Source organism: Ambystoma mexicanum, chromosome 8, assembly GCF_040938575.1.
Source record: "Ambystoma mexicanum isolate Mex_15411 chromosome 8, UKY_AmexF1_1, whole genome shotgun sequence".
NCBI lineage: Eukaryota > Metazoa > Chordata > Amphibia > Caudata > Ambystomatidae > Ambystoma > Ambystoma mexicanum.
Window position 1 is genome coordinate 669678366 of NC_090929.1, and position 18649 is coordinate 669697014.

The window sequence follows — 18649 nt, forward strand, 5'->3', positions numbered from 1 at the left end:
CTGTCCAAAACTTCAAAGTATACTGGGTCCCTCGATCAGAGAAGATGGCGTCTGGGATACCGCAAAGACAGAATACGTCTTTGAAGAACATGTGGCTCATCTATACTGCTGTAGAGATTTTAGGACAAGGAGAAAAATGAGCCATTATAGAAAACACATCAGAAGTAGCCATTAATAGTTTTTGCCCTTCTGAGGGTGTTAAATTTCTGATAAAGGCCATAAATCTCTTAGGCAAAGGTCATGAGGGAAGAAGAGGCTGTACAACTTTTCCAGCTGGCTTAGATCGTGAAGTCTTAGCTTGGGCACATATATTACAGGCTTGACAGTATTCAGACACGTCTTTATGTAAACTTGGCCACCAGAAATACCTTTGCAAGACCTCCACAGCAGATCATTATCCACTGTCTTGCCATTTTAAAATTGTGGCATAAGATTAGACTCTCCCGTCTAAATTCAGACCTGCTTAGCAGAGGACCTCAGGACTAGCCCATCCTTGTTCATGAGTGTCTGCATGTTTGGAGCTGCTAAAATAGCTAAAGCTTCTTCTGAGGCCATACCTACTCTTTGAAGGAACGAGTTGACCACCATACCGAATGAGGTGCTAGTAAACATTTTTTCTGGTGTATGGTCTTCTTTAGGTGATTGCTATCCTAAGTGCGACAGAGCATCAGCAACTATGTTGTGTGTTCCTCTAGAGTAGGTTGAATGTACACTGTACTGGTAGAAAAAGGAGGCCCACCTAGCCTAATGGCTATTGCTGCAATCATAAAATCGTAATAGCAGCAAGTTCCTATGGTCTGTGTGAATGTCTGTCTCTTGTTCTGCCCCCAAGTGGAAGTGTTGCCATTCCTGACATGCCAATTTCACAGCGTTATTTTTCTAGAACAAAGTAGTTTGTTTCTGATGGGGAGATGATCTTGAAGTATTAAGCCACTGGATGTACTTCATTGTCTACATAGTGTTGTTTAAGAACAGCACCCGCTTCTCTATTGGAAGCATCCATCTCTAGGATACACCTTGGTGACATCCGGAAGTATCAAAACTAGTACTGATATTTAGGCATGTTTTAGCTGTTGAAAGCCATGATCAGCCTTGAGTCCCCAATGAAATGTACTGTTCTTCTTTATAAGACATGTTAGAGGAATGACTGTGTGTGAAAATGAAGGAATGAACTTCCTGTAAAAATGTGCAAGACCCAGGAACCTCTGGACTTCTTTCACTGATGTGGGGAGCTTCCAGGCTGTGAGGGCGTTTGACTTTCCTATGGTCCATCGATATACCGTTGTTGGAGAGTACATAGCCCAAATATGGAACGAAGGAAGCATCAATAATGCATTTTTCTAGCTTCATTTGTAGATGGTGTCTGTCCAACTCTTAATGAACTTTTGAAACCCGTGTGTTCCTCAGGGTGCTTAGATAAATATCAGGATAACACCTGGGTAGACTACCATGGATTAGAGCATTATGTCGGAAAACATGTGGTCCATAAACCTTTGAAATACTGCAGGAGCATTGGCCAAGCCGAATGGCATCACGCAATATTCATAATGGCCAAACGGTATCCTGAAGGCCATTTTCCAGCCTCCTTCTTTGATGTGAATAAGATGGTAGGCACCTCTAAGATGTAAATTGATGAATATACAGGCATCCTGTACTGCATCAAGGATATCTGGTATCAGTGGAAGGGGGTATTTACCCTTGAAAGTTATGTTGTTCAGTCCTCGATAGTCCAGGCAAGGTCAAAGCACAGGTGTATTTCTTAGGAATGAAAGAGAGAGAAGCTCTGGCTGATGACACGGATTCTCTGATAAGCCCATTGACTAAATACTGTTGAAGGTATTCTTTCAAGGCATAGATTTAGTTTTCAGAAATTGATTAGCAATGTTGTAATAACATGTTGTAATAACATTCTTTTAAATGTCACCAGAAGTCCTGTTAATTTCCAAGTGTTCACTCGTTAATATGATGAATCTTCCCCAACAAAATGAAATATAGTTTTTACTATAAGATTTACATACATTAACCTAAACTGAACTGTAAAGCATGTAGACAAAACAGTACAGTAGCAATACTGTAATTATGCATTATTTAACAACTTTAGGAAGAATTGCATGACTGTCTTTTTTAAAATAAATAAAGTGAACGCATACTGGTCTTTTTCGTGTGTTCTTGAGTAGGCAAGGCCCTTGTTTTTGAAGCCAGCATTCAAGGTAAGCTAACCTAGGACCCCTTCTCACATACAAATTCTGATGCTAAATAAAGGGCTAAGTCTATTGACTATCCTTCTTTCCCACCACCTTCCCTTTTTTTAGTTAAATACTGGTGGGTGAATTTGACAGCGGGGAAGCAAGTGTGTCCCAGCGCGCTAGAACACTTTTTGAAGGTAAAATTACCCTTTTTTATGTAAAAATCTACACTAGCATGTGAAAGACTTAAAGCACCCTTTCTCAGACGAATTCTGATGTTAAGCAAATGGAATTATGTGATATGTAGTTTCACACATTAGAAATAATAAGTCCATTGACTATTCTTCCTTCTCTTCCCTCCTCTTTCTCTTGGTGGTTATTTACTGTTGAGCGAATTCGGTAGCAGGGAAGCAAGTGTGCCCCAATTCGGTAGAAAATTATTGAAGGTAAAATTACTTTTTTCCTATGCAAAAATCAACACTAGCACTGGAAAGACCAAACGCACAACGGTACTATACCGTTCTTGTTAATCAGATACGGTACAACACTTTTTTTGCTAACTAGCGACACACTATGCTTCAACTAACATTTATCTATTTTATACTATTATATTCACAGGAATTGTATTTAGCGGAACACTTTGCTTTTGAGGTGAAGCTATAAATATTTCACTCGCTTACTGAACGCTAGTGGAAAGACACAGTGGGAAACCGCGGGAGTCGGAACATTTTGCAAAGCTGCAAAAAACCCTTTTTCTAAATGGACGTTTAAAGGTACAAACGAGATTGCCCTGATTTACGGATATCTTTAACCCTGGCCCTCTGTATGGTGCACCCTTTGGGGGCTTAGTTGCTTGAACTGACAGGAATGTACAGTAAGGGGTTTTTCTTGGTTTCCATTTGAAGACAGTTGGGGACTTAGTGGCCCAATTTTAACAATGGTAATTCATTTACCCCTGTTTTTTGCATTAGGAGGTTAACCAACCCCGAGCATCTTGGGTCTGAGTTTATAACAAAATTGAAGTTTGCTCCCCATTTATGAAATAACGGTAGCATACTGAGGGAGCTCAGAGATTGTGTTTTTAACAATGGTGTTTGTCTGTTTTTCAGCATTATTTAATGTTTTAAATCATGGTGGTGGTGGTGTTTTATATGTTGTAGCACTGATAAAGCCTTTGAATAAGTCTACTAATCCTGAAGAAGACGTTGAGCAATGGTTCTGTAAAATCTGGCCAATTGATGTCAAGTCGAAACTATACAAAAGGAAATCCAATGATGAGAGGAATACTACTAGAATAATCTTTGCTACTTATAGTTGATACATAATGGTGGACTGTCAAAGTAGGAATATTACTACTGTAAAAGTTATTTAGAATCTCTATACAAACTAGATTTGATTGTGAAGATGAATGGTAGAATGGTGTTTTGGTGGTGTACAAATAGGAGAAATGTTTGCACAAAAATGCGCTATTTGCGCAAAAAACTTTTTCACAAATATATGTTGATTGGAAATTAATTGTTGTCTTATAATTGTTCAAAAATGATGTATTTTATGAAATTGTAACAGAATAAAATGATATATTTTTAATAAGAACACACTCTGGTCCTCAGCATGCGCTTTCTGAAACAAAAGTATTGAATTTTTCAGCACATAGGGCATCCTCTCTGTTTAGTACACATACTGGTCTTTGCCAGATGGGATATAGTGAACTTAATAAAAGTTTCCGATTGTGTCTGGTTTGCAATATTACACACAGGCCTTTACCAGTTAAGAGTGGAAATGATTGCTGCTGTACTCTCTCCATTAGCCCCCTTGAGTTTGCAAACAGAGAAAAGAGGGTGGAAAGAGCCCTGGGGACAAGAGAGGAAAGCAGGGTGAGTGTGCTCTCATTGAACATGGTAACTTAAATAGCTAGCTTTGCTACACAAGTGTCAGTTTAATTAGCACACCTACAGAAATCCATAGAAAATTCCTATGAAACACGCAGTGTAGTTTTAGGAAGGAGGTGTATGGCACAGTCCTCAGGTCGATGTGGAGGGAGAGACGTCAGCGTTTCTTTCTGAAACGCTTTCTGGAAGGTGATGTACTTCTGGGGTATGGCACAACAAAAGGAGGTTGACAACGAGGTTGAGCCGTCTGCTGGAATGGCTGTAACTGAAATTGGTTTCTTCGTATGGATACATGAGAAAACACGATATTCGGAACCCAAAAACAGCGTGTTTGCTCTCCAATTGATATAAGGATTGTGTAGATGGGGAAGTGTGCCGCCTGAACGTGATGGTCTTTGTGTGCTGGTTTAACTGCATCTGCAGTTGTCGTGTCGGGTGGTGAAGGAGCAAAACCTGAAGAGGCAGGAGAAGAGGGGGTCGGTGAGAAGTAATGGTGCATGTGGAAGAGGATGAAAAAGCAAAGGGCTGAGAAGAGAAGAAGTTAAATGAGCAGAAGAGCTGGGAAAAGATAGGAGGGATGAAATAGAGAGGGATTAACTGGGACAGTTTAAGTCAGTGATGCAGACACGCTGTTGTCAAAGGAGAGTGGGTGGAGGAATGAGTGTGGAGCAGAAAGTTAAATAAGTCAGCCATCAGACAACACACAGTCTCCATTTGAGGGAAAGAGACTGGTGCTCAGGCATGAGCGAGGAGCAATGTAAGGAAGCAGTGGGGTATAGGCTAAATTCCCTCGGAGAAGATAGGAATGTTGAATCCAAGCCGGCACCCAATATCCTTTCTAGGTGTTTGGGAAATAAACTAGCTGCCAGAACGGTGCACCAAGCAGCACAACTATTCTACAGCTACAGCATCTGGAGGCAAAACATCCAACCACACAGCTACCAGATCGAGTACCAAACAGTCTTGAATTTTTGACTGGCCATCAAGACCCATACAACTGAGTGACCAGGAAGACAAGGGAGGACTTTTGTTGTTTGGGAAAATACTTTTCCTTCTTAGTCCAAGATATTACAAGCAAAGAGACTTTTAGTTGCCATTCAGGTCCTTTTTAAGTTGCCCAGGTTTGTACAAAACACAAGCATAAAGTGCTCTGAATCTACCCACAAGTTGTGTCCTCTGTGGTGTCCACTTGGCTTCATGACACCTCCCATCACTCCTGCTCATCAACATTGGTAAACCATCTAGATCAGGGGTCTGCAACCTGTGGCTCTCCAAATGTTTCAAACTACAATTCCTATGATGGCTGGCTATTGACTATGCTGGTTAAGGATGATGGAAGTTGTAGTCCAAAACATCTGGAGAGCCAAAGGTTGCAGACCCCTGATCTAGATGGTTATTATAGCTAATGCCTGCCTTCTGTCATTATGGCTGTTTTCTTTCCTGGTGGCCAATATGGCAAAATTCTGCTTGATGTTCTTGCTAAGCTTGTCCAATGTCATCAGTGCTCTGTGAAAAGAAGCACTATGGATATTTTTTAGACATGCACTTGAGCAAAATATGCCTTAAACGCATAGGTAGAAATCCATAAACTAACTTTACTTTTAATCGTTATGCTCCCTTTCTCACTGACTCCAAAGATTAGTCTGAAAGTGGAAATTATTTCATAGTGACCCACGGTTTGTTTGGAAATGTTTTGTTTGGTGGACCAGTTTGCAAGGCTGCAAATGGCGGTATGTGTAGGCCAGTGGTTTCTAGGCTGTTGTTGCATATTATGGCTACTCCACCAACACCCCTTTGGACTTGTTTTCGTATAAGGTGTTGTAGCCGGGATCTGCAATGTGGGTGAACATGTTTCATTAAAGGTTTCTGTCGACAGTCATATCAAATTGGACAGAGACATTGTGTAAAACACTTGAAGTCTATAGAGCATGGTTTGGGCATTGTGTGCCAATAGTAAAGATGGATACCATCTAGGGTCTGTTTATGGCAGACGGATGGACCCTGGTAGTCCTCACTTATTCGAATTCCTGTGTTTCTGCATACTCTTACGTCCCATCCCCTTTCCTCCATACTGTATGGGTGTCCCTTCCAAGAGACGGGAGACGGAACCCTTTTCACCAGAAACCCCCCCCCTAAATTTAGAGGCGTGTGGGGGTGCAGCCCAGGGAGAATGCGCGGCCCTGACTCTGCCCTCTGGCGCCACACCCAGTCCCCTTTTCCGTGTCGACGGGAACAGGCCTGAATTTACCAGCGCTCCTGTAATTCCATGCGCGGATACCTCTTCTTTGTCGTTTCTATTATTCAGGTACTCGGTCCTCAGGCATCACGCTCCTCCGCGGCACATGTCGACTTCTACAGGGTTCAGCAGATGTTCATCTTGCAACAGGCTCTTCCCAACTTCAGACCCCCACGCCATCTGCCTACGTTCCCTTGTCCCAGACCACGGTTGGCAATCATCTTCGTCGTGTGACTCACTGTCCTCGAAGGCGCTGAAGAACAGACTAGCCAGGTGGAGGGAGCTCTTCCAGAGGTCGCCTCCAGAGGATCTCAAGAACTTTGTGGAGCATTGAACCAGGCCCAAGGTAGGGCCGATATTCTCCATCGCACCCCGCAAGGGAGACGCCTTCCCACAGACTCTCCCGCGTTTGAGGGACCGGGCAGGTCCTTCTACCGGCACGTGCACCGAGGCTGCTTCGGCTACCGGCCTTCGGGTCGAGGGATCCTCAGATCCTCCCCGGCGCAGTGTTGACGGACTGGAAGGTTTTTTTACCGGGTCTACACCCAAGGGGCTCCACCCTTTTACCGGCACCATGGCCAAGGGGCTACACCCTAATACCGGCAATATGTCCAAGGGGCTACTCCCTAATACGGGTAATACGTCAGAAGGGGCGCCTAAACGCAGCTCTACCAAGGGTGTAGCACCTACAGGGGCTAGATCCGAGGAGCAGGGTAGGCCTCATGATCCACACGTGTGACAGTTTAAGTGCCTGGTCTTCCTTTTCTCCCCCTTCTGTCGAGCTCTCCTCACCTGAACTTCCGGAATTGCTGTCGGGGTCCTGCAGACGCCGTCGAAGTAGATAATCCTTCTCCTTTTTCCGATGAGCTTGCTTGTCACGGAGGGAGGCCACCGTGACTGCTGAGGAGAACAGCTGTCCGAGGACCTCCCTTCCGGAACCAAGCCGAAATAGGGGAAAAACCCCAAATGGGGAAAAAACCCTTGGACTCCTCTGGTCTGTAGCACGGAAGGCGTAGTTCCAGCGGAAAGTAGACTTTCAGAAGAGTAGGAGGTAAGTAATATACTGGATCCGTATGATTAACTGAAGGCAACACTGCAGCGGAACAGGGGAGTCCTGCAGTCGGGAGCCGGAGGTCAGGGCTCCACGGAACACCCACCAGCCACTGCAACAAGCAGGGCGAGGACCGGAGGAGAGATAGGCAAAGGAGAAAAGCGCCAGACAAGTAGCGGAGAGAGAGAAGAAAAAGCGTAGGGAAAGGGGCGGCGCCTGTCCGCGGGGGCGAGGCCGCAAAAGAAGAGAAACGGTTACCGCTGAGGCGCGGCGGCAGCAGAGAAAAACTGGAGGGGAGAGAAGGTAAGAGGAACACTCGCTGAAGGACGCGAGTGAACAGAAGCCTGGACAGAGCGAGGCAGGAGCGAAGAAACCCGGAAGGAGCGAGAGCTTCCAAAGGATAGTTGCAATGCAGGGACCGCTGGGTCAGGAGAGAAGATATACTCCCAGCGGCCCCGCGCTACAAGGAGGAAAAAGTAACGGACACAAAGGAGGGACTAGTACCTCCCGTACCTACGTCCCAAAACCCAGCGCGGAAGAAGCCGCCAGTCGGAACGCCTGCGGGTGACAGTATGCCCCCTTCCAGTCCGCACCACCCCAGGCTTCCCCGGGTGCAGGCGGTGGAATCTGGCGAGCAAGCGAGGAGCATGCACCTGAGAAGTAGGTTCCCAAGAGTCCTCCGACTCCGGATAACCCTTCCAGGACCAAAGGTATTCCAACCTCCCTCGGTAGAACCTAGAGTCTCTAATGTTGGAGACCTCAAATTCTGCTTGATTGGGTGTCTGTGAGGGAGTGTGTCTGGGCACTGGTCTGTGATGAGAATCGGAATAGAAAGGTTTAAGGAGAGCTGAATGAAATACAAGGTGAATGCGATTCAGAGAAGGAGGCAGCCGAAGACGGTGAGCCACAGGATTGATCTTGAGAAGAATGGGAAAAGGACCCAGAAAGTGAGGGGAGAGTTTAGAGGGCCTTGTCCATCTGGGTAAAAACCGGGTGGACAACCACACCTTGTCGCCTGGCTTCCAATCTGGACATTCTTTGCTGTGTTTATCTGCTCCGATCTTCGATCGTCTCCTGCTGTTCTCTAAACTCTGCAATGCCGTGGCATGGGCTTCCTTGATCTGATCCAATACCTCTTCGGCCGCTGGGGAGTTGGTGAAACTGGGAACCTCGGGAAGAATGGACTTAGGGTGGACCCCATAAGTACAAAAGAATGGCGAGAAACCAGTGGCAGTGTCTGGTATTGTTATACGAGAATTCTGCAGTAGGGTAGAGAAACGCAATTTTCCTGATGCTGAGTGACGTAACATCTCAGATATAGTTCGAGAGTAGCGTTCAGGCGTTCCATCATCCCGTTGGATTGGGGATGGAATCCCGAAGAGAGTGCTCTCTCAATCCCCAATCGGGTACACAGGGCTGTCCAGAATCTCGAGGTGTACTGACTTCCCCGATCACAGATGATTTTGTCAGGTAAACCGTGAAGTCTGAAGATGTCTCGTGCAAACACCTCAGCCATCCTGGTGGCTGTAGGAACACCAGAAAGAGGAGAGAAATGTGCCATCCTGGAGAACACATCTACCGTGACCATGCTGCATGTACAGGATTCGGATTCCGGTAGGTCTACAATGAAATCCGTAGAAACCAACCCCGAGGGGCAAGTAGGCATCTCAACTTGGGGAAGTAACCCCAACGGTTTCCCTGTAGGATATTTAGACCGAGCACAAATAGGACAGGTCTTAACATTAAGTCCGGGTATCTCTTCTCACGGTGGGTCAGGAAAAATTCCTCAAGATGAGCTCCAGGGTGTTGATTCCCCCGCGGTGACCTGCAAGGCGAGAAGTGTGACACCAATCCAGAATCTTCTTCCGCAGCGGGCCTTCCGGAACATACAGTCGTTTCTTGAACAGCCAGCCGTCCTTCTCCTGGTAAGGAGAGTCGGAGTGTAACGGTAATTGGGGAAGTTCCTGAACCACAGCGGTTTTAACCTTTTGTAGGAAAGAACTAACAAGGGCCAATATCCGATTGCGATGAAACATAGGTTCAGCGGATAACGAGGCCCTTTCTTTGCTTTAGTTCTTGCGGGATAGGGCGTCTGCCAGACGGTTTAGTGACCCAGGAATGTAAGAAATCTGGTAATCATATTGCGAGAAAAGATAGGCCCAACAGGCTTGCTGGAATTAGAACACTCAATCTCCTGGAGGGCTTTCAGGTTTTTGTGGTCAGTCCTGATAAGGAAGGGATGTCGGGCCCCCATGAGCAGATGGCGCCATTCATCATAAGCCAATTTCTTTGCCAACAGCTCCTTTGCTAGGACAGAATAATTCAATTGACTGGGTGAGAGTGTCTTGGATAAGTAAGCTACCGGATGTTCCACGCCACCGACAGCCTGAAGTAGTACCGCTCCGATGGCGATTGCAGAGGCGTCGGTCTCCAGGATGAAAGGCTGAGTTTGGTCCGGGTGTCGGAGAATCAGAGCTGAGCAGAAGAGATGTTTGAGCAACTTGAAACTGTTCTCGGTATCGGTTGACCAGCGGAACGGAGAGGCCTCCTTCTTAAGTAGGCGAGTGATGGGGTACACCACTTCCGAGAAGTTGGGGATGAACCTTCGGTAATAGTTGGAGAGCCCCAGGAACCTCTGCACCTCTTGGACAGAAGTGGGGGCGGGCCATTCGAGAATGGCCTGAACCTTCCTTTGATCCATGTCTATCCCTTCTTCTGATAACTTGTAGCCCAGAATTGCACAGAAGGTACCGCAAATTTGCACTTCTCGGCTTTAACCAATAGCTCGTTCTTTTGTAGACGTTCAAGAACTTGAGTGACATGAATAATGTGTTCCTGTAAGTTTGCGGAGTAGACCAGGAGATCATCCAAATGGATGATGACAAAAGTGGAAAGCATGTCAGAAAACATTCTGTCCATAAATCTTTGAAACGCTGCAGGAGCGTTAACCAGTCCAAATGGCATCACCTTATACTCGTACAGGCCGAATGGGGTACGGAATGCCGTCTTCCATTCGTCACCCTTGGAGATTCTGAGCAGATGGTATGCGTTTCTGAGGTCGAGTTTGGTAAAAATTCTGGCTCCTTGTACAGCCTCGATGATATCGGAGATCAACGGCATGGGATAACGATCTCGGATAGTCACTTTATTTAGACCTCTGTAGTCTATACAGGGTCTAAGATCAGTAGAATCCCTTTTCTTGATAAAAAATAAGGGAGCCCCTGCAGGGGATTTCGAAGGCTGAATCAGCCCATTCTTCATATTCGTGTCCAAATAGTTTCGTAACACAAGCTTCTCTGTAAGTGTTAGAGAGAACATTCTGCCAAATGGAAATAGTGCATTGGGCACCAAATCTATGGTACAGTCCTCGGGCCGATGGGGTGGCAGTTTGGAGTGAAGGCTTTCTTGGAATACTTCGGAGTATTTCAAGGAAAAATTGGGTAGTGCAAAAACACCCACACAGTTGGAGGTGTGAGCCGTAATAGATTGAAGGCCCTTCTGACTCTTCTGTGGAAGACAGTGTTCGGTGCAGTATGCAGAACACAAACTCAGCTGGTTATTTGTCCAATCGATTTGGGGATTGTGTCTGCGAAGCCATGTGATTCCCAAAATTATAGGAAAATGTGCAGCCCGAATGATGTCGAACCTTATCACTTCCGAGTGCTGGAAAACTGTTGGATAGCTCTTCAGTGGTATGGGTGATGAGTCCGGATGATAGTGGAGAGCCGTCAACTCCTTCTATCTTCTGATCTTCCTTCCGGGGTATCCTGCGTAGACCGACTTTATCGGCCCACAGGGTATCAACGAAGTTTCCTGCTGCTCCGCAGTCCAATAATGCGAGAGTCTCCACCTTCTCGCCTTCTATCATGATGATGGCTGAAACCACCATGAGTCTGGAATCTTCCTTGGAGTCAGAAGAAGAAACTGTTAGAGAAACATAGGGACGAGTAGACAGAGCTGGAAACCCACGGACACTAGTCCCTATTGATGCCGAGGGTGCTCGTTTCCCTGCCTCTTGTTAGGCAGTTCTGTGCAGTCCTTTAGAAGGTGTTGATCCAACCCACAGTAAGCACAAAGTCCCTTTTCTCTTCTTCGCCGTCTTTCGGCAGCAGTCAGAGGTGCTCTTGTGTAGCCAATCTGCATCGGTTCCTCTGAAGCGGCAGCGGGAGAGCGACTAGGGGGAGAATATGCCCGAGAATCCGGGAGGAATCCTGAGCCTCGTTGTTTGCGTCTTTCCGTCTTCCTTTCCTGTAGGCGATACTCGATATGTAGTGCAGCAGTTAGCAGGTCCGAGGAAGTAGGTGAGCGAGTAGATCTAGCTAACTCATCCTTAATCTCCTCTTTTAGACCTCTCCTGAAAATGGCATATTGTGCCGGTTCTGGCCAGCCTGCGCCAGAAGCTACTGTTTTGAAAGCAGAGATATATGACAGGACGTCCAAAGAACCTTGCTTTACATCCAACAACTCTTCAGAAGCAGTAAATGACAACTCTGGGCGTTCGAAAGTCTGTCTCAGAGAATTTTGGAACGCTGCGTAGTCTTGGAGAATGGCATTGTTGCTTGTGACTAGGGGAGTGGCCCAAGTCAGAGCGTTGCTCGTCATGTTCGATATTAGGAAGCCGACCTTCGCTTGGTCTGTAGAGAAAGTAAAGTAGACAGAACACGCCTCTAGGACAGGGCTCCACGGAACACCCACCAGCCACTGCAACAAGTAGGGCGAGGACCGGAGGAGAGATAGGCAAAGGAGAAAAGCGCCAGACAAGTAGCAGAGAGAGAGAAGAAAAAGCGTAGGGAAAGGGGCGGCGCCTATCCGCGGGGATGGGGCTGCAAAAGAAGAGAAACGGTTACCGCCGAGGCGCGGCGGCAGCAGAGAAAAACTGGAGGGGAGAGAAGATAAGAGGAATACTCGCTGAAGGACGCGAGTGAACAGAAGCCTGGACAGAGCGAGGCAGGAGCGAAGAAACCCGGAAGGAGCGAAAGCTTCCAAAGGATAGTTGCAACGCAGGGACCGCTGGGTCGGGATAGAAGATATACTCCCAGCGGCCCCGCGCTACAAGGAGGTTAAAGTAACAGACACAAAGGAGGGACTAGTACCTCCCGTACCTATGTCCCAACACCCAGCGTGGAAGAAGCCGCCAGTCGGAACGCCTGCGGGTGACAACACGCAAGAGTCTTGGACGAGGCCGGGCCCAGCGGGCTGAGCACCACGTGGCTGGCAGCTCGACAAAATAGCCGCCGCGCCAGAATAAGGCACCCGTCCGACACCATTCCAGGAATTCGGCGAAGAACGAGTGTCAAGGTGGGACTGGCCTCAACCAGGTACGTGGCCTACAGTCTACCCCTCAGTTGCGCAGGGTGGCTTTCCTTGGCGTCCATATGGACAGGGTACGAAGCTGCTCCAGCAGCTCCCTGCTACCCAGTCAGCACACCCTGCTACCTCTTTGGCCAGTGAGGAGGTGCTCTTCGAGAAGTTGCTCGGCCTCATGAAGTCACCTCAGATGGGGATTATCATCAAAGACGCCATCAGGGAAGTCATTCCTGCCATGCTAGCAGCACCACAGATGCCTCCATCGGGCCCCCAGGCCCCGGTGCAGCTGCCTCCGCTGGCTCCAGAGCCAGCTATGCAACCTCCGCCGCCTCCTCAGCCTGCGGCTGCAGTCTCTGTACCCCAGCCTCCGGTGCCAACTACTCCTCTTCCTCCACAAGATCCTCCAGAAATGCAGGATACGGATGAGGAGGAGGATCCAGACACGCCAACCTCAGCCAGGTCCTTCCACAAATGTCTTGCTGGTTTGGCGGAGTACCTGGGCATCCCCCAACCCGAGGTTGAGCAGCCGGCAGAGGGGTTTCTGGCTGAAGTCCTCACGCGACGCCCCTCTGCCAAATCACGGATTCCTATGCAGAACAATGTAGTCCCCATGGCCAAGAAGGGCTGGCTCAAACCCCAATCGGCCCAGCCGGTCAATCGACGCCTGGACGCCAAGTACAGGCAGGTGGAGGGGGATACACTCTTACTTTCAGCCCACCCTCAGCCACACTCTTCGGTGATTGCTGCGGCATCACTATACTCCAAGCCTCAGTTGTCCTGAGCCTCTTCCTCTGCGGCGCTGCTAGGCAAGGAGGAGATGATCTTGGAGGCATATGGCAAGAAACTCTGTTCCAACGCCTCTTTACATCTACGTCAGGCCAACGCCGATGCCATGCTGGCTGCAGCCAACCAAAGATTATGGCAGGAAATTGCGGCCTTCCTCCCGGAACTCCCCACCCAGAGCCAATTGCGCTGTAAGGCGGGGCTAGCTGAAGCCAAGCTGGTGGTGCATGACCTCATGGAATCCACAGTGGCTCATATCGATACCGCAGGCCGTGCCATCTGTATTGCCACGGACATGAGAAGAACAGCCTGGCTCCGGGCAACGAAATTCAACCCGGATGTCAAGGAGCGCATTCTAGATCTACCGTTCGAGGGGGGGGGGTTGGCGGGACCTCTTGCACTCCTCTACGGACGAGGAGCTGAACAAAAAGAAAAACAGCTCACAAACGGCAAAGTCTTTATTAATCCTTACAAAGACCACGCCCAAATCATACACCCATCAGCGCTTGGAAAGGGGTTGTACATATGGAGGGTTCTGCGGACCGCTTGCCGTCTCAGAGCCGGCGCAAGCAACAAAAAGGGGAGGGAGTAAGGGCTTTTTCCATTCCCCCTCCTCAGCGACAGCCTCAGAGGGAAAGAAAGCATGACACGCCCCTTCGAGTCCACATGTTTTCGTTGGGAGACAGGCTTGCTCTCCACGCACATTTCTGGTGCCAGAATTTCACGGACCCCTGGATCCTATCCGTAGTATCCGCGGGGTACCGCCTTCCTATCCCAGCCTCTCCTCCCTCCTCCCCTCCGCTCCCACAGGTTGGGACATCAACTCTTGGCGGAGATCCGGTCGCTCGTAGAGAACCAGACAGTGGAGGAAGTCCATAGTCCGCTTTGTTCCATACGTCCCACCAACCTCCCCCTAATAATACTGGCGTCATTAGGCAATGTTAAATCTATTGTCGACGCGTCAATGGGGACTGAGGTGTGGTGCCAGAGGGCGGAGTCAGGGCAGCGCATACTCCCTTGGCCGCACCCCCGCGCGCCTCTAAATTTAGTGGGGAAGAGGGTTTTTTATGGTGAAAAGGGTTCCGTCTCTCGTCCCTTGCAAGAGACGCCCATACAGTATGGAGGAAAGGGGACTATGAACTAACAGTACGTTAGTCACTACGGTGAGTAACTTATAATTTTTCTCTCATTGCAAACTACACAGTGGTCATTCTCGATTAGTTGCATTTATGAAGCTTCTTTTACTGAACAACTGGAACCTCCTCGGTACAGTTTCTGGATGGGGTCCATAATGTCTAACTGATGTGTTTTGTTGGGTATTTTTGGGTTGATCTGTTCTCTTATTCTTCATGCAGTGGTGAGTCATATGGAACCTAATTTAGTATGGTTAGTATTGTAAGATTGGTTCTCTTTCGGACCAGGAAGTTGATTTACCACTGCATTTAAGCAGTCCCTTCTAAAGTGTGCACTACTTGGCTGTTTACAATTGTTAATAGTTTAGTATCTGATTATGTGTGTCACCTTTCTTTCAGAATGTGAAGAAATACATACAGCGCAGCCTTTTGGAAAAGGAGTTGCTCTTCTTTGCTTATGATGTATTTGGCATTCCGTTTGTTGATCCGGTAAGTAAGACACGCGTATAACTGGATTTTCACTATACAGAAAGAGATGCTTTGGTTAGTTCTGTGATGGGTTGAGCAGGATGTTCTGTGATGTAGTAAAGAAAGATCCATAAATGGAGGTTGGGTAGGTGTAAAATGCAGATTGTGGAGAGAGAAATGCTCATAATTGGACCTGTAGCTGCATAGTTGGACTGATGTAGATTGGGATTTTATTTATTTTATTGTGTGCTTATAAGACGCTTATACATCAAGTAAATTAAATTGTCTTCCAAAGGAGGGAGGGAGGGAGGGAGGAAGGGAGGGAGGGAGGGAGAGATGGAGGGAGAGAGGGAGGGAGGAAGGGAGAGAGAGGGAGAGAGAGGGAGGGAGAGGGAGAGAGACACACACTTAGACTTAGATAGTCAGCTGCCATTAAATATGTAAGTGCACGCCTGTGGTTGATGGCATGGGTTTTCTGGTATTGAAAGATGACTGGCCAGTGACTGGGTTTGAAAACGCTCCTAATACAAAGGCTTTGTGTGTAAACAATGGGAGTTGAGTTTGAGTGAGAAGTACATTCTGGATAGTTCATGTATTTGTGAGCAGAAAGAAACTGTCCCAGTGAAACAAGTGTCTAGCTAATTGCATACCTGCAAGAAGTGCAAGTAAATATGAATTTGTTTGTTAGTTGGTAGCAGTTTCCATTACATTAACATACTCTTCTAGGCTAATTAGGCCTTTAATATATCCTTCCTGGAATGGTAATTCAGATCTTTCTTAATAGAAGATATGACATGGGTAAGGATCTGGATCGGAGCTGGAGAAATGGGTAAAATGTGTTTGTAAAAAAGATATGGGAAATTACACATTGGATGTACCAAAGATTGGGAATTGTGTGGTCGACCCATCGTGTTAAGTATAAAACTTGTGTGTGCCCTTCCTGAGCGGTGAGGAGAACGTGACAGACACTCTGCAGTACAATAAAATGTTTTCTGCGGGTCCCTAAGACTTGGGAGGGCGTGAAAATAAGGTAGGGTAGACACAGGGATTAATGCCCCCCCATATTAGGAAATTTATATATGCACGTGAATACCTCATATAGCAAACAAAGACCATTTATGTCAGTGTGTGAGTGTGTCTGTGTAATATATAGTGCATGGAGCCAACCTGAGAGGCAAAGTGGGGGATGAGCAGTCCCTGAACATGCCTGGCATGCTTTTAATGTTGGAACCACTCTTTTGCTGCATGCCTTACATCCTCTTGTCTGTCCAGAGATCTTTTCTTTTAATTACAGGTCTTCAGGCTCCATCTTCCAGTTCTTCTGCTATGGAGAATAGAGCAGAAGGAAATATTTTAACCTGACTAGCGGCAGGAACACCATCTTGCTAGAGCTGCAGGAAGGGGATGCGCACTGAGGGTGCAAATGGAATGGGCTGTTCGAAAAGATTTTCTTTTTTTTGCTGCTTTCCTCCTGTATGCTTATATGGGACACCCTTTCTTTTTGCTTCGTTTAGACTCCTGCCCTGACTTTATGAAGGTCAGTAAAGCCTTCTGCTTTACTTCAATTATGTTTTTGCTCATTCTTATGGGAAAACTGATTAGTTCATAAGACTATCGGTCCACAAGGCTATCAGGACTGAGATACTATGGGAGTCATTACGAGTTTGCTGGTATCCCGGTGTTAATACTGCTGGGTTACAGGCAAACAGTGTTACTGTTACAAGCACATGTCATGCTGTATTACCAGCAGATTTCGAAGTGCGGTTTAAACAGTAAATCCCCATTCCATGGAGTCCAGTAGTGCTCCATGGTGGGATTTTGCCAGCATTACCGGCAACTGTATTACCGTGCCCATAATACCTGCAGTTATTTGCCAGTATGGGTCGGATTTACTCCCAGCTCTGAGCTGGAGGTAAAACCTCCATCCATACCTTTAAACCTGCAGTTTGCCGGTCCAGTAAAAGTGCCAGTACATTTTATTTAGGGAAGGATAGCTCATGGGCAACACGTTTGTCTTGGAAGCAAGACAACGCGGTGCAACACAGGTTCAAATCCCGACCCTGCGCTTAGAAACCACTCGCTGGTATTAATAGTGTTATAAGTGAACAATAAAATAAAAATATAACCGGCACGTTATTACCAGACCAGCAAACATATATTGACCCTTAATGTATCTTAGTGAATTTCTTGTATTGTTGCAATTGCACACATCCTGAAGTGTGGTTAGGATACTTTGAATCCTCCTAACATTTTCTGTAATGGCTCTTTGGTTACTTTTACAATATGCCTAGGGTGAGCTGGTGGCACGGAGATTGTTCTACCATGTTTTATACTTTTTACCTGTGCACTTCTGCATTTACTGCAAATGGCTACTTAAGGTGGCTAGCACACCAAATTGACTGTACACAAGGTTTTTTCCTTGTCCTTCTGCCATATTGTTCATTGGCTTTCTTCCTGCCATATATGGAATTCCCTTTCCCGGGGAAAGCTGCTACTTTCGTGGGAACGTTTGTGGTGTGTGTGTGTGAGCATGGATGTGGGCGCTCGGACTGTGTGGCTGAGTACATATCCTTGTACCTGAATATCTGTTGCTAGGCAGATGTTGGGGCAAGTGGCTATCCATGGTGCATATTCCTAACCATTGGTGGACCTGGTGAGCTTTCAGTCCAGATCTTGAATAAAAGGAGAACTCCTGCCACCATTCATCAGATCACCATTGGAGCAAAGTCCTCTACAAAGAAGAGCACCCAGTTGACACCTGCAGCTGACCAGCACCAACTCCAGTGAAGTTGTGGTGAAGCCCTGCTCCTCTGCCTGATCTCAAGACCCTTGTTGGTGCTTGGACCCCATGACTGGTGGAAACAACCAGTCTAACCCCTGTTCAGGGATGCATGCCTTCTGAGCCTTCGAAAGTTTCCCTGGACCAACCAACGGACTGACCAGCTCTGTTCTGGGCTACCTCGCTGCAGCCATCGTCCTTCCGAGTGCATCCATGGAACGTGGTGGATCTTGCATCAAAGGTAGCTGTGAAGGACCTGCGCCTTTGTTTTCTCTGTAAGATCACTTTTTGATGCCTGAACGTGGTGACTCCCCTTGCAATCAGTGTTCTTCGTACCTAGAGGTGTTCTGAGGTCACCTGCACCGCAGAAGTCTTAATCCTTTCTTCATTTAGGTGTTCAGCTGAATGTTTCTGGAACCGATTGCTAAGCACACAGACAGACCAAAACTAAATCTTCTACCCCAAAAGTGTCCTCTGCATCTGTGACTCCTGGGATATTCTCAACTGGACCAAGCACAGAAGACTTTGTGCCCAATGAATTCAGGAACTTCTGCAGTGTTCTCTGGTGAAATTGGAGTTGGGGTGGGGGGGACAGATAACCTACTTGTTCTCCCTCTCACCCAGCCTTTTCACCCTTCTCCATAGAGTTACAGGGGCATAAAGACCTGTCACTAATCTACTCTTTCCTGACTTTTGTTGGTGGGGGCCTGGCCTTGGTTCTCTTCCTAGGCCTACCCCAGTGTCTGGGATTAAGTTAGTTTGCCTGCCTGAACTTTACCTATCGTTATGATTTCATGATCATAACCACTGGCATCGT

At 47.1% G+C, this 18649-nt stretch overlaps 1 protein-coding gene across 1 annotated transcript in view; it reads left to right on the forward strand.

The window, feature by feature from the left end:
• P3H1 (prolyl 3-hydroxylase 1) overlaps window positions 1-18649 on the forward strand; it is a 471788-nt gene that overhangs the window by 203370 nt on the left and 249769 nt on the right. Inside the window, exon 6 of the mRNA XM_069610462.1 lies at window positions 14985-15074. Within this exon, the coding sequence (XP_069466563.1) occupies window positions 14985-15074 (90 nt within the window). The remainder of the gene's footprint in view (window positions 1-14984; window positions 15075-18649) is intronic.